The sequence below is a fragment of the Sinocyclocheilus anshuiensis genome, unplaced genomic scaffold, assembly GCF_001515605.1.
Source record: "Sinocyclocheilus anshuiensis isolate Anshui unplaced genomic scaffold, SAMN03320099.WGS_v1.1 scaffold58, whole genome shotgun sequence".
Lineage (NCBI taxonomy): Eukaryota > Metazoa > Chordata > Actinopteri > Cypriniformes > Cyprinidae > Sinocyclocheilus > Sinocyclocheilus anshuiensis.
Genome location: NW_015547688.1, coordinates 3,393,905 through 3,408,622, shown reverse-complemented (window position 1 = coordinate 3,408,622; position 14,718 = coordinate 3,393,905). Strand labels below are relative to the sequence as shown.

At 39.3% G+C, this 14,718-nt stretch overlaps 1 protein-coding gene across 1 annotated transcript in view; it reads left to right on the top strand.

Annotated features, from left to right (window-relative positions):
• The window catches only part of LOC107703323 (trinucleotide repeat-containing gene 18 protein-like), a 75,600-nt gene that overhangs the window by 7,013 nt on the left and 53,869 nt on the right, over positions 1 to 14,718 (top strand). The window contains exon 3 of the mRNA XM_016505912.1: positions 8,112 to 8,258. Within this exon, the coding sequence (XP_016361398.1) occupies positions 8,112 to 8,258 (147 nt within the window). The remainder of the gene's footprint in view (positions 1 to 8,111; positions 8,259 to 14,718) is intronic.

Genomic DNA, 14,718 nt, shown 5'->3' with positions numbered 1-14,718 from the left:
ATATAAAGACACACACATACAGCATATATTTTGAAAATATTTACATGTATTTGCATGTATATATTTATATTCATATAATTTATATTATATATAAATATATTTAAAATATAAACAAAATTTTTCTTAAATATTTGCATGTGTGTGTATTTATATATAAATAATAAATATACATAGTACACACGCATATATTATGTAAACAAAAACTTTTATTTTGGATGCAATTAATCTCGATTAATCGTCTGACAGCACTAATTACTTTCTATATTATATTACTATATTATATTATATCATTTTATTTTATATTATATTATATTATATTATTTTATATTATGGTTCAGATATGTTCACTTATGTTATGTTATGTTGGCTCGTATTATTATTATTATTATTTTATTTAAATCTTTCTTCAGGTTTGATTTTCAAACCTTTGCCCCAGTGATTGCTTTGCTGGAAGTTCTTTTATAATTTGGTATCTAAAAATGATTTTATAGGCTGATAATGGCATTTTACAGTACATTGAGTCACTAGCAGTATTAATTAGTGTTCTCAACTGAAACTACCGATACTGCATGTGCACACGGGTCTGAAGGATGAGCCCAAAGGGCAGTGAGGGTGGTGTCGAGGCCGGCCTGCATGAGGATGTGGGGTAGTTTGTGTCGGGGGAAGGGCCACACAGGATAGCAGTGACCTGACCTGGGATTAGGCCGTGGCTCTGAAAAGCTAACAAAGGATGTGAAATGAAAGCCAGCACTGCAACCCTGCTCTCATATCACTGACTCCAGTTACAGTGCCTGCAACAAAGTGCTGAAGACACTCGTACTATTTTAGCTTGCCCAGCCTTGGCAAACATTTACCAAATGCACACAGTTGTACTCATTTAGTTTCCTAAATGAATACATGGATTATTAGAGGTATTTTTGTGGTTCTTTAAATGTGCAGTTGTAGGTTAAGTAACTACTTTTACTTTGAGTAATCTTGGCTTGAATTGGATTTTATTACACTAGAATTTATAGTGCAGCTGCAGTTTAAAGAAATTGCCAGTGGTCTACAATGTTTTCCTGTTACTTACATGGTAAATTCTACTAGTTATATTTTTATTTAGATATTTATTATAGAAATTTGATCAGCTAATATGGAAATGTGCTCTTTTCGCGTTTGTATTTAATTTATAATTCATATTCATAATAATAATAATTCACAGGAACTTTTTTTTTTCTCCCGAGGCGTTTGTCGTCATGTGCTAAATTGTCTGAGGAAAGATGAAAGGATCAGGTGAAATCACCGCACCCTGTGTAATATCTGGAATGATGGGATCTTGAATTTGGACACAAAGCCTTATTTTCCATGCCACTGATGTACAGTGTTGTTCTTGTGCAATGAAAAGGTGATGAGCAGCTTTTCTTCAGTGCAGATATTAATGTTAGTAGGGCAGTACGTCACATCGCACAGCTGTTTGAAGTAGATATGATGAAAAAAGCTGCCGCATAATACAGAGCTGCTTCTGTGTTTTTATTCCATGCTGCATTTTTTTTTTTCATGTTTCATTGTGGGCAAGAAATTGCAAAATTTCATCGCACGCTCACGTCGTTCCTTGGCCGCAAGGTCACAGCTCTGGCTGCTGGCAGCACCTTAAAAAGACACGCTGTGAACAAATGCTACTTTTGTAACTTTAACAGTGTTCTGTCTTGAAAGGAAGGATTGAATGTTGATGGTCACAAATGTGCTTGACCTTTCTATTGCTGGCTCATGTTTCTGCCTCTCCTGGTAACCAATCGGGCGTTGGGTGGAGCTTAAAGGAAAATCCTCTGACAGCAGTAGAACACATACTTTATTTAGATTATAGATTTAGTTGAGTCTTTGTATATCAAGTCTGTTTAAATAATAAAGAAAAGTACCTTTTGTCCTGAATCATATTTACTTCCCATATGCTTTGAGTACATATTATTCTGCTCAAACTAAAGGACAAACTCTGCATGCAAAACTAAACGTTCACTATTGTATACAACAAGGGGCCATGTATAATCCTTGCCATTTTCTCGGATGAATTGCTGCCCAGACACATTGTTTAACACCGTTGTAGGCTCGGTAGTTGAATAGGCAGTGACGCCTAAACTTGACGCTTAGAAGCTCGTTTATTAGACAAAGATTACCTCAGTACGTTGGATTTACCACTATAGGCAGCAATTATTTTGTCACTCTTTTCCTGTCAAAACATCTGAACAAAAGTTTCAGTTTGAGCCCTGCAGTGCGAGTGAGGTGCAGGAATTCAGTGCACTGTATAAGATCCAGGTTGGCTTGTTAGAACTGGTACGTTTTGACATGTTTTTGTTTCTTTGCAGGTGATGCATTGAGTTGAGATAGAATCCCAAAATACTAGTTTTCCATCGGGCCATTAAAATGTGCAGAACTTAATGGATAGGAATGCTTGCAAAAATAACTCTACAAAAACATCAGAAAGAGATATAAAAAAACAACACCTTAAATGTATGCTTTCCCCAAGTGAGTGTTGCTTTGCTTAACAAGGATGGTGTTTAAATCTTATTGGTAGGCTAGTAGTAAAAGTTGAACAGCTGTTTTCCACCATAATCGTTGGGCTTACCAGTACAGTAAGTTAAAAAGGAACTGGCACGTAAACTTTTTTTTTTTCTTTTTAACAGCAGAAACTAGCAAGGACCTTGTTAGATCTCTGTTTTGATTTTGTGCAAAGATTTTTGCCCTTCTGTTATGTATTTGGGTATCCAAACAATAAGATTAAAATAAGTAATTCCCAGTCCAGGTTTTAAAAAGATGCATCCCTTAAAGGGTTGCTAAAAAGAACATTTATTTTGTGCATTTGGTGTAATGAAATGTGTTTATGCGGTTTAAGGTTCAAAAAACACATTATTTTCCACATACTGTACATTATTGTTTCTCCTCTGTGCTCCGCCTTTCTGAAACGGGTCTATTTTTAGAAAGCTCATCGGTCTGAAAAGCGAGGTGTGCTGTGATTGGCCAGCTATCCAGTGTGTTGTGATTGGCTGAATACTACTTACAGGCTGTGAGTCAGAAGTGCCAGACTGTCCTTGCAAAGTTGGAATTGCCCCACTTTATAGAAACCGACACCGGCATTGTAGGCTACTCTCCCAGGAAACAGTCCTCGTTCTCCATAAAATGTGCTGCACACATCTGAATATTTGGGTTGAACTGTTTGCTTTCATAACGAAACACACAGCGTCTCCATGATATGGCGGCAGCAACAATACTACAGTGAGAATCAAAGTTACACCTTCTTTCTTTGCGTGAACATTTGGGCGGCGCTATGCAAATCTTCCCACATCGTGACGTAGACATGTGGGGGCGTGTTAGAACGAGCCGTTTTAGGTAGGTGTGGCTGACTCTTAACTTTTATAAAGAATATCTCTTTGGATTTGAGACTTTAGTCTTTGCAACTTTACAGATCTTCTTTATGCACCAAGAGCTTGTAACACTCCAAAGAGAAAGGAAAAATTGAAATCGCATCATATGACCCCTTTAAGTGGAAGATGATATTATAAGATATCAGCGTTTAGTGTGGGTATGATAAAAATATACTTTAGTGTCTGCTTTTGGTCGACAAACAGATGTTACCATTGATTGAAACAATATTGCTATTTTAGACTGATTGTTGCCTGTTGCTCTACTTAGTTTTAGTATTGTTTTTAAATATAGTAGTGTCTGCACATGAAAAATCAGCGTGACATATAAATCGCGACAAACATATTTCCAAGTGGAACTGCTTATCATGCTAAGAAAAAAAAATGTATGAGGGGGGCCTTATATAATTTTGATTTTAGGTAGGAAAGAATGTACTTTAACTTTGTGCATTTCACCATTAAAATTTCTTTTTTTTTGTTTTTGTTTTTGCATGTTCACCGCAATGCTTTGCATTCTTGTGTAATTCCGTCATGGTCTTTGCTTTAAGTGACATTAAATCCAGTTTCCCCTTGATGTGTGAATTGGTCTGCTGAGCATGCTTTACGTCTACAGCATTGTAATGTCTATCATGTCGTCTATTGTCGTGTGGGAGTGCTCTTTATGTTTTTCAGAGCAGGTGGTGGGCTTTGAAGGACCAGTTAAGAGTGGCTCTGAGTATTTTAATGGTCCCATTTTCTTTGCCTCAGTTTAAGACCTTATTCTAATTAGTGTCTCTCTTTTCTCTAATTTACAACAGTTCTTTCTGAATTGTTTTTAAGGGTCTGGCTTTAATTATAAGAGGTGTTGGTATGGGGAATTGCGAAAGCTCACCGCAAGGCCTGTTGGGTTGCAGACAAGTTGAGCAACATAAGCAATTAGGAAATTCCTGTGTCCTATTCAGCTGGTCTCTGACAGTGGCCATTTCTTTTGGAGGAGGAAAATAGTCGAATCCTTCTGAAAAAAAACTTGCATGTTAAGGAATTGAACTATTTCTGACCTACTGAACTTCTTGTGTTTTTCTTCATGCATCTGAGATGATGACTGTGAGCGCTATAAAGCTGAGTGATTGGAAACAATTAACATGCCCTGTAAACTCTGGGTTCAGAGGGATTATATGGCACTGGGAAATGTTTGCAGATGGGATATGAATATTTCAGAGATAATGTGAAACAACTGACTTAGTAAATTCCCACTGAGACCTTCTTGGACGTACTTCTAGGTAAACGATCTTGTGGCACTGATCAGGGCAACAGTTTTTGGTTGCTGTTGTGTTGTGGTTCTCACACTGCGCTCGGAAACTGCACGCAGACATGATGCTGGCTTTGAGGTTTAGTTTTATTTATTTGACAGTAGCTGCTGCTTATGTTACAGGCTGTGGTGCAGACATCACTGTGATTCCTTTTCGAGTGGAGCGTTCACCCTACAGAAACGCCGAAAGAAAACTTGTTCTCAGCCAAAACTCGATAATATGCAAGAATGTTTACTGTACATGGCCAAATGTCTGGACAAACTTGTGATTCAGTCATTCCAGCCACACCCAAAATCGAAGTACACAGCCATAGATAAACAATGAGAGTAAAATGGACCATATTGAGAAGCTTTAGGATGTGATGTGGAGCCATCACAGGATACCACCTCTTTAAAATAGTCACATTTCAGTTTTGTCCTCATGCTCTCGAATATGGAAAGGAAACACAAAGATGTTTCAGACTTTTTGAAAGAGTTTAGGCAAGGCCCTTTCCTGTTTTAATACGTCTATACACACATGCACAAAAAATAGCCAATGCAGAAATGAGATGGGAATTGTATAACTTGACTGACCTGCACAGAGCATTGAAATCAACCTGAATGAACACCTTTGGGATTAAGCTGGAAGACCCTAATGCATGTTCTGCAAGATTCCCCTTTCTGTCAAACATATTTTATTGGACTGCCCAGCTTTTAATGTATGTAGAAAACTCTTTTATGAAGTGAACTCGCTTAAAGATTTATTTAGTATAATTTTGGCAGAAAACGTTTTAGAATTTTTATCATATGTTCATGCAAAAAATCTTGTGTAATATAACTTGTTTGTTTGTTCCCTGGTTTTTATTGTATTTGTTATACTTGTATTTTTTAATTGTTTTTGCCATGAAAATAGCCTTAGATGCTGACATGGCATTAAATAAATATATACTACTACTTGGGATGAAGCTGAATGTCAGCTAGTCTAACTGTCTGATATCAATGCCTGACATTAATGTTCTTGGGCTGAATAGATCCAAATCTCATTGCAACATCAAATAGGGACTAGGCATGCAAAAATGCATTCCTTTTCATCGATCCGATAATTAAGATTTCTTTTTTTTCAAATGCATTTTGTGGAGAATAAACTTAGAAGTGTGCCCTAATGCATGTCTTGATTATTTGTTCATCATGAGTTCCATTCCATTAATGTGTAGTTGTTATTCTTTAAGCCTTCTTGATTTAAAAGATGGCCATTTTTGGTTCAATAAATTCCACATGGTATACAAGTCTGTTATGCATATTTAATAGACAGTCTACCAAATATCTGTTTGTTTGTGTTACTTTGCAGACTTCATATTACCCATTTTCTATTGGATCAGTAATAAATTAAGACCTCATTGCAAAAACCTCTAAGTACATCTGAGATTTTTCTTCTACTTTTTATCGGGCTCCTATGAAAATAACATTGGGCATTTTTAAAAGCAAGGCATTCAATAACTCACTTATAACCCTTTTTTGCTGTTAAAGTAAAATTACTGAACCTAAATATAGGAGCCTGAAAATTTTTTTTTTCAAATGTAAATTCCAATGCAAAAATTCAGTTCTTGAGACTTCTCAAGAAACTCTCCAGTTGCAGTCCTCAGCATATTTTTGGAAATAATTATGAATAACTTCAAAATAATTTCTGACTGAATTGTGACCCAGTTTCATATTTGCCCAACTCAATATAAACACTTGTTATTTTGAAATAAGATACTTGATGAACAAGTATACATTTCACAAAGTTGTGTTGGCGTAGTGGTTAAAGAGTAACCCTAAAGGTTCTACATTAAAACAACATAAGGAGTGAACCATAAACTGGACAGCTGCTGAGTTACCCAGTAACCATTGCACTCCTGAGGAGAGGATGACCCTGTAGTAAAAATGTACCATCCTTTGCTTTGGATTAGATGTGTCTCCTAAATGTCTCATTCTTTACGTTATAGGACTGGACTCAAATTGTCTAAAAAAAACATAGCTTCTTGCCATGTGACCCCTACAATAGTCCAGATCTTCTGTTCAGATGAATGAGGCAGTGCCCTTGCTGTGTGTTTGAAGAAAAGGCTTATGAGTCACACCCCTGGCCAAGTCAATAGATCTAGAGTTACGAGCCCAGTGGTTTTGCAATCCTTCATTTAGAAGAACTTTTCGTAATAATTGATTATTTTTCTTCTCAAGGAAATAAATGTCTGTTATTGCAAACACTATAGATTCTGGTGTTCATCTTGCATACTGCAGAATAACCTACCAAGTCTCCCAAATATGGATCTCCTCATGCTCTGCTATCTCCTCTCCTCCATTTGCACCCCATCCAGAGGTCTAATCTGTCCTGTGGTTAATGTTTAGATGTAGTCCAAAGGGTTCACATCTGCTGTTAGCGATGTGCAATACAATGGCCCAACGGTTCATCAGCAGAGCAAGACTGCTTCCCTCCTAGGTTAATCGCATGCTAACCTCTACTAAAAAAGGCTCATGTTGCCGTTGATGCCTTGTTGTTCCTCCTCCTCTTGTCATGCTAATGCACTATTTACACATGCAAAAAATGGACCCATTGTGCCAAGGTGTCTGCGGCACAGGAGTGCTGTGTGTGTGTGTGTGTGTCTGTATCTGTGAAAGTGTGTCCGAATCCATCTCTGGTTTGAGTAATAAGTGTGAAGTGCTCCTCCCATGCTGGATTGAGGAAAGGCATGTGGGAACGAAGAGCAGTCGTATCAGAGGAATTGGGGGGAAGGGCTCATTAATTTCCACGGCCGTCCCTGTTTATACGTCATGCTTGAATAGATAGTGTGGCGTATAGATGGACCTTTGTTGATTTTAAATGCAAGCAATATCCCGCGCTAGGGTGACACTTCAAGCACGTATCCGTTCCCGTGGATTTTCAGTGACCCGTCCAAAGTCGTTATAGACCCGGCCAACATTTGTAAACGTTTCTGCAGATTCTATCACTGTTGTTTTTATCAGTTTGACTTTAAAAGCTCTGAGGAGGCAGCGGACCGAATAGCATACGTGTCTCTGCGTCTCGCTCAGATGTCAAAGCTGGCAAAATGAAAACATGCTTTTATTTAGACAATTCCCCCTTTTGAAGCTGCACATCTGGTGGCTATTGTAATGACAGTTAACATAACATTTAGGATGAGTAATAATTATTCATGACATTTGTTTACAAGCAAAAGCAATTTGTGTTTGTGGTCTTTCTGTGCCTCTCGGTAAACATTCTTCTTTTGAAGGGAATTAAAAGGCCGTCTGGCAATAAAAACAGGTTTGCGGTTCCTGAATTTCAAAAGAAAACCGCAGAGCTTCACAGACTAATCATTCCACTTTTGCCAAGGCTATTCTCCTGAGTGGAATGTCATCATATCAAATGACAGCGCTTACGGACTTCATAAGCAAACGTTTGATCCTCTCTTTCGCAGGTGATGCCTTCCCAGGTGCCTCTAGCCCATTCCTCAGCGGATACATCAGCGCCTCCAGTGCTCACGGGTCGTCGGATCCGGCCTTCCGAGCCCCAAACTCAGCCAGCCTGCAAATGGCCCAGCTCTGGGCATCTCACCCTCATGAAGGTAAGAATCGCAGCCTTTCTATTGGCGCTTATCCACTGCATGGTACGGCACGGTACGGTTCACTTTTGGGGGGTTTTCCACTGGGTACAATACCTGGTACCTGGTACTTTTTTTAGTACCACCTCGGTTGAGGTTCCAAGTTAACCGTACCGGTACCAAAACGTGACGTTAAACTCTTCTGATCACTGATTGGCCGGAGAGAATCGTCACTACCTGTGTCACTGAACTTGCGACACAAACACAACAGAACCGCTTGTTTTAAATCAGCACAGCCAGCGAAGGATCGAATGCAACTGTTTTGAACGAGCGCACCTTTTTTTAACAACCAAAAAGTGGCTGTTTCATTGTCTGTTGAGGAAGTACAGACGTTCCTCTCGTCGATAGCAGAGGAGCGGATCCAGCGAGAGCTTGATGGGGCGACGTGGAATGAAAACTTTTTCAGGAGTCGCAGCAGTAGAGGCGGTGCAACTATAAAGACATGTGAATAATCCTGCCCACTCTAAAGCAATACTAAACTGCAGTGGAAACGCAAACCGAGCCGAGCCGTGCCGTACTGAGCCATGCCGAGTTGTACCACGCAGTGGAAAAGCGCCATATGTGTCCTGCGAGAAATGGGGAGAAACGTCGCAGCATGTCAGTGCTTAAAACGAAGTGAGACCTGCATTTGCACGAGGCAGCCTGAATGTATTGGGTTTAACGATTACGTTTGTTGGCAGATCAGTGAACTCAGACAAAGGCTGTAGTCAGAGGTCTGGGTGACAGGCAGGACCGGGTGGACGGGCTAATGGAAAAAACACCGTCCACTATATGACCCACAGGGACTTTTAGGTGGCTTTATATTTGAAGTTAATGGAAATCGACTTGGTATTGGAAGTACTAGCATGTGCTGTGGACTGTGCTTGAGCAGATAAAGGTGCAGTATTGTTTTTGATAAGCGAGTGTGTGTGGCTGGTTAAGGCTGTCGGCCGGTGATGTGTAATATGCAGTCATGTCTGATGTCTACGATGGATTACCCTCTCTCTCTCTCTTTTGAAGTCAATAAACTAGATTTGTGTGAATGGTGTGCAACGACTAGAAAAGACAATAAAAAATCAATTTCGTCCCTGCAATCCTAATGTAGAATAGGCCACATCTGACAGCCGCTCTGCTGCAACGTAATTGTAACCAATTCCTTTCTTAAAATAGCTTGTGTCGGTCAATCGTCAATATCTAAGAGATTTGACAGAGCTTAATATATATATATATATATATATATATATATATATATATTAGTGCTGCAGTTCTTTGTATAACAGTGCTGTGTATATTATATTGTATTGCTGTCTTTAGATACAGAGCCTTGGCTTGAAGTAGCTTATAAGGGCTCAAATTTTTTGTCTGTACTAGTTAGTACCGTAGTTCAAATCACACAAGATTTTGATCAAAATACAGTAAAAATAGTATAATATTACCATTTAAAATAACATTTTTTAAAAATGATTTAAGTATTGTTTTTGATAAGCGAGTGTGTGTGGCTGGTTAAGGCTGTCGGCCGGTGATGTGTAATATGCAGTCATGTCTGATGTCTACGATGGATTACCCTCTCTCTCTCTCTTTTGAAGTCAATAAACTAGATTTGTGTGAATGGTGTGCAACGACTAGAAAAGACAATAAAAAATCAATTTCGTCCCTGCAATCCTAATGTAGAATAGGCCACATCTGACAGCCGCTCTGCTGCAACGTAATTGTAACCAATTCCTTTCTTAAAATAGCTTGTGTCGGTCAATCGTCAATATCTAAGAGATTTGACAGAGCTTACATCATTACTCCAGTCTTCAGTGTCACATGATCCTTCAGAAATCATTCTAGTATGCTGATTTGCTGCTCAAAAACATTTCTTATCAGTGTTAATAAGAACTAGAGAGACATTAGAGAAACTGATTAGGCTAATATTTTTGTGGAAACAGTGATACATTTTCTTCAGGGTTCTTTGATAAATAGAAAGTTCAAAAGAACAGCATTTATTTGAAATATAAATATTTTGTAACTTTATAAACTTATTTACTGTCACTTTTGATCAATTTGTGTCCTTGATGATAAAAGTATTAATTTATTTTTTAAAAATCGTACTGTGTAGCCTTGTGGTTAGTGCGTTGACATATAGCGCAACTGCGCTCACGGCGACCCGAGTTCGAATCCCGCCTCGAGGTCCTTTGCCGATCCTGCTCCCTTCTCTCCTCCCAGTGCTTTCCTGTCAGCTTTCCACTGTCCTCTCACAATAAAGACATAAAAGCCCATAAATATAACTTGGAAAAAAAATCTTACTGATTCTAAACTTTTGAACAGTAGTGTACCCTTTTTAAACCATTAAATTTAAGTGTATAAATGGCAATAAAATGTGGATCTGGAATTATACAATATAATGAAACACTGTGGCAGCAATGGCATATAATGATTAATGATTTATTTTTTTAATCCATTTTAACCAATGCTTCCAAAGCTATCACAAATCATTCTTGCAAATCATTATTTTTTTAAAACTCCTCTATATCTGTAGTTTCCACTCAGGTTAAAAAATCTGAATGTCATAAAAACATAAATAATAAAGCACCATAGTTTATGTGCATGCCATCTTACAGAGTGAATAAATAAATTAACTGTTATTTATTCATTCATTCACAAGCAAATCTTTATGCACATTAGAGAATTTATTTATCTTGTTGTTTCCATCCAGCATTTCCTTAAACTCACATAAAATATGCAGATAAAACCTGGCTCATATTAGCTAGATAACATTACCTTATAGATAACGTTATGGGCAGATATTTCAGTTTGCGCAATACATGTATACAATCAACCAATGTAAGCTTTAGTATCAGTGCAGTGTTACATCAGCTGGCCCAAAACTCAGCGGTCCACAAAACCACTCTCCTTGTTGAGCCCTGAGTTTTGAGATCTTTATTTTGCCTTGCAGTTGCATTACACATTTCCTTCATATTCTCTCCTCCTCACCTCATCCAGTGTGTAAAGTCAAGCCCTTATCTGTGCTCTAACTTCAAACTTGCACGCTCAAGCAAGATGATTCATTCGGCACTGAAGCCGTTCCAGCCCCTGCCATTTTGAGAAGACCGAGATTTCAGCTCTCAAAATGGTTCACATGTATACCAAACAATCGAAAGAAAAGCAATGCTAGCTCTGTAAAAGGGCGTGGGTGGATTATTAACAAGGTTTGTTGAAGGGCCTTGTACCCATAGGCCTTTGTTTCAAGTCCCCACAGAGAGAGTACAGATGAATTGTCTAAAACCTTGGCACAGATCATAGCAAGCCTGCCTTGCTCTGCCTGCGTAGAAATGCGATGAATAGCTGACATTGAAGTGTACTCTGTCTCCGCAGCCTGTGAAAATATTTGAACATGCCTGTTTATTCTGAAGGGTGCACCTGGCTCTTATTAACTAAAGGAAGTCGAAGTAGCAGCTGTGGAATTTGGCTATTTTTACACGAAACTTGCGAAACAATCAGGTACGCCGCACACTCTCTCCGCTGCGGATTGCAAATACTCCATAATCAGAGGGAAAAAACGCTGCTGTGCTGTCTGATTTATCTTTGAAGTTCAATTAATAAACATGAATCGCAGAGAACTGTGAAATGTTTCAGATTGTTTCGTATATGTAGCGGGTATTTGCACGATAACTCTGCGTGTCGGTTAACTTTAAAATACGCAATTTATGCGAATGAGGTCTTTGCGAGGACGAGGTGTTCCACAACAGTGGAGCCTTGTGTGACGGTTTGAACCTCGTCTCTGTTTATTTTAGACAAGATTCAGAGTATCCCTGGAATGTGTCCTCCATGGTTTTAATTCACAGGCCGATGTGGCTTCGCAGCTGCACCGCTCCTTTGTTTTGTCCGAGCATGTCTCTGTGGCCATTATCTGCAGCGGTCTGTGGATTGTAATCAGATGCGTGGCCGTTGATGTCCGCTCACCTTTGGACTGTGCAGGAGATGATGGTGGCTGTGTGATTGATAGAGCGTCAATGCCTGCTGCTCCCGTCGCATGTTGGACTCTGCTCAGAAAGGAATGCCCCTCTTTGACTATGATGATGGATTTGCTGGCGCAGGTAGCACTTTGATGTTCTGCTGCGCTTCCTGTGGCGTCCCCGGGGTCCAGATGACGGTTTTGAATACTGATGTGTTTGTGAAATTGGAGGTGTATAATAAAGATAATGAAAAGAGAGAGTGTGGAGGTGGATGCATGTTGGCAGAAATTCTGGAAGGTGCCTCTTTCTGGTGCACACGAATGGGTTTGTTGAAATTCGTGCAGCTTCTTCTGACCTTTGCAGCCCCTCTGCGCCTAAATACAGGTCTTGAACCACCTCCTCTCCTTCAAAGCCTTTTTCTATGACTTTTATATAGAACCTCAGGGAACAGTTTTTCTCTTTTATGTCAGCAAGGGTATGTCGTAGCATCTTTTGCTTTTGAATGTTAATGGCCTCCTTTTTTGACTGTTCCTTTTTGAGCTAAATTCCCCTCTCCACACGTAGCCCATTTACACGTAACCTTCCGCTGTCCTTAGTAATAGATCCCTAAAGAATGAGCTAGGTTAAATGGTTCTGTGCTCCAGAAAACACGCATATCTTTCCTCTTTACAGTCACACTGACTAAACCAGTTATGGTAAATCACCACTTTTTCTTTTTAAAATTAGTAGTAGTAGTAGTAGTAGTAGTGGTAGTAGTATCAACCCTCTACATTGCGAGTAAATCACTTGCATATGCGACAAAATCTTCACTCTGGGCGACTAAATGATGTCTAATATTAGCCACTGGCTAATAAATTCTCAGATTTTACTCGCCAGTGTGTGAGTTGGAGGCTAAGTATAAGCTTAGCACAGATATATTTTCACTTGCCGGACACTCTGACTGAGCGCTTCAGAATTTCACTCTCCATCAAGCGATCTGTGCTATTTTTCAATTCATCTGAATGGATGCGCAGCGTACCTGTATTTGACGCACCGTAAACTCTAGTGTGAAGGCGCACAACTCGCCGTCGCTTTGCTTTTTTCTCACACGCAAAGAAAGACAGAGCGAGAGAGTCTTGCATAACATGCAGAATTGACGCGCTACATGTAAACGTTATACTTCGTTGTATTTTCCTGTCAAAATAACAGAGTTCCTTTGGAATTCTTCAGCTTTTAAGAACTGCCGGTTTCTCTGGTAGTGGGCGGAACTAATGCGCAAACGACAATCTCATTGGCTGGCGCTCACCTATTATCGTCCTTGTTTTGATTTCAACAAATCAGTTTAAGCGAACGCACACAACCTGATTAATATTCATGAATCCAGCAGCTCATTAATCCGTAGTGCGTTTTATATACTGTAGGGTTGGGAATTGAAAATCGATTCTGATTCCAGAATCGGATACTTAAGGTCAGGAATCGGATACTTGTCAAATAAAAATTACGATTCCGCCTATCGATTCCTATGCACTTTTTTTTTTTTTTTTCATCTGTGAGGACAGGACCTAGCGATCTGCCAGGACCTTGCTCGCTAATCTAAGCGTTCTAAAGTTTGGCTACATTTGCGATCAGAAATAATATCTGTGATAGCTAAACATGTTGTAAGAGAGGTGTCACCACCAACATGACAAAGCACTTTAATTTAATAGATCGGTAATGATCGCGAACACGATTCAAACACTAACGTGATTCTATTCCTAAATTACAATGATTCGTCTGTTTCATTCCTCAACCTTTGACGTGTGCGATCAATGTTGTGATCATGTGGTTCGTCCATGCAGCGTACGATTACACCAGTGTGATTTGAACATTTAAATCTGCATTCGTGCTACCATTGCAGTGTTTCCCCTGCCATTATATTAGGGGGGCTGCCCGCCCCCCAACGGCACCCCCCGCCCCCCTTGAAGGTCAAGTTAATTTTATAAAATTTTATTTTCTCTATAGCGCCAGATCACAACAGAAGTCATTTAAAGTTACCTTTCCGATATAACAGGTCTATAGCTTGTTCTTTTATTAAACATACTAAATAGCCTTATGTTATTTATCTTATTTACACGATGGCATGTCATTTCAGTCTCTACGTTATTGTCGCACTCTCTGCATCACGCACAGCGGGCGCGCACACACACACACACACACACAAGTGAGCACACTCCCAGTGCGCGCACACACAAGTGAGCACACTCCCACTAGTATTTGTAAATATTAAGCTGCAAAACGACTATTTAAATATGAAATCTGCGTGTCTATGTGTTAATGAATGGCGCAGATGTTTACATTTGTTTACTACTCGTACTGAAGTGTGTGTAACGCTCGCGGTGATTTCAGCGTCTGCCGTCTCACTAATGAGGACATAAATGCATGAACAACACCTCCAAAACTGCTCTGAGAGTCACTTCATGAGCATTTGACTGTTTCATTTGAGTAAAACTATCCTCATATCATATAAACACAGGAATGTAAAGGTATTC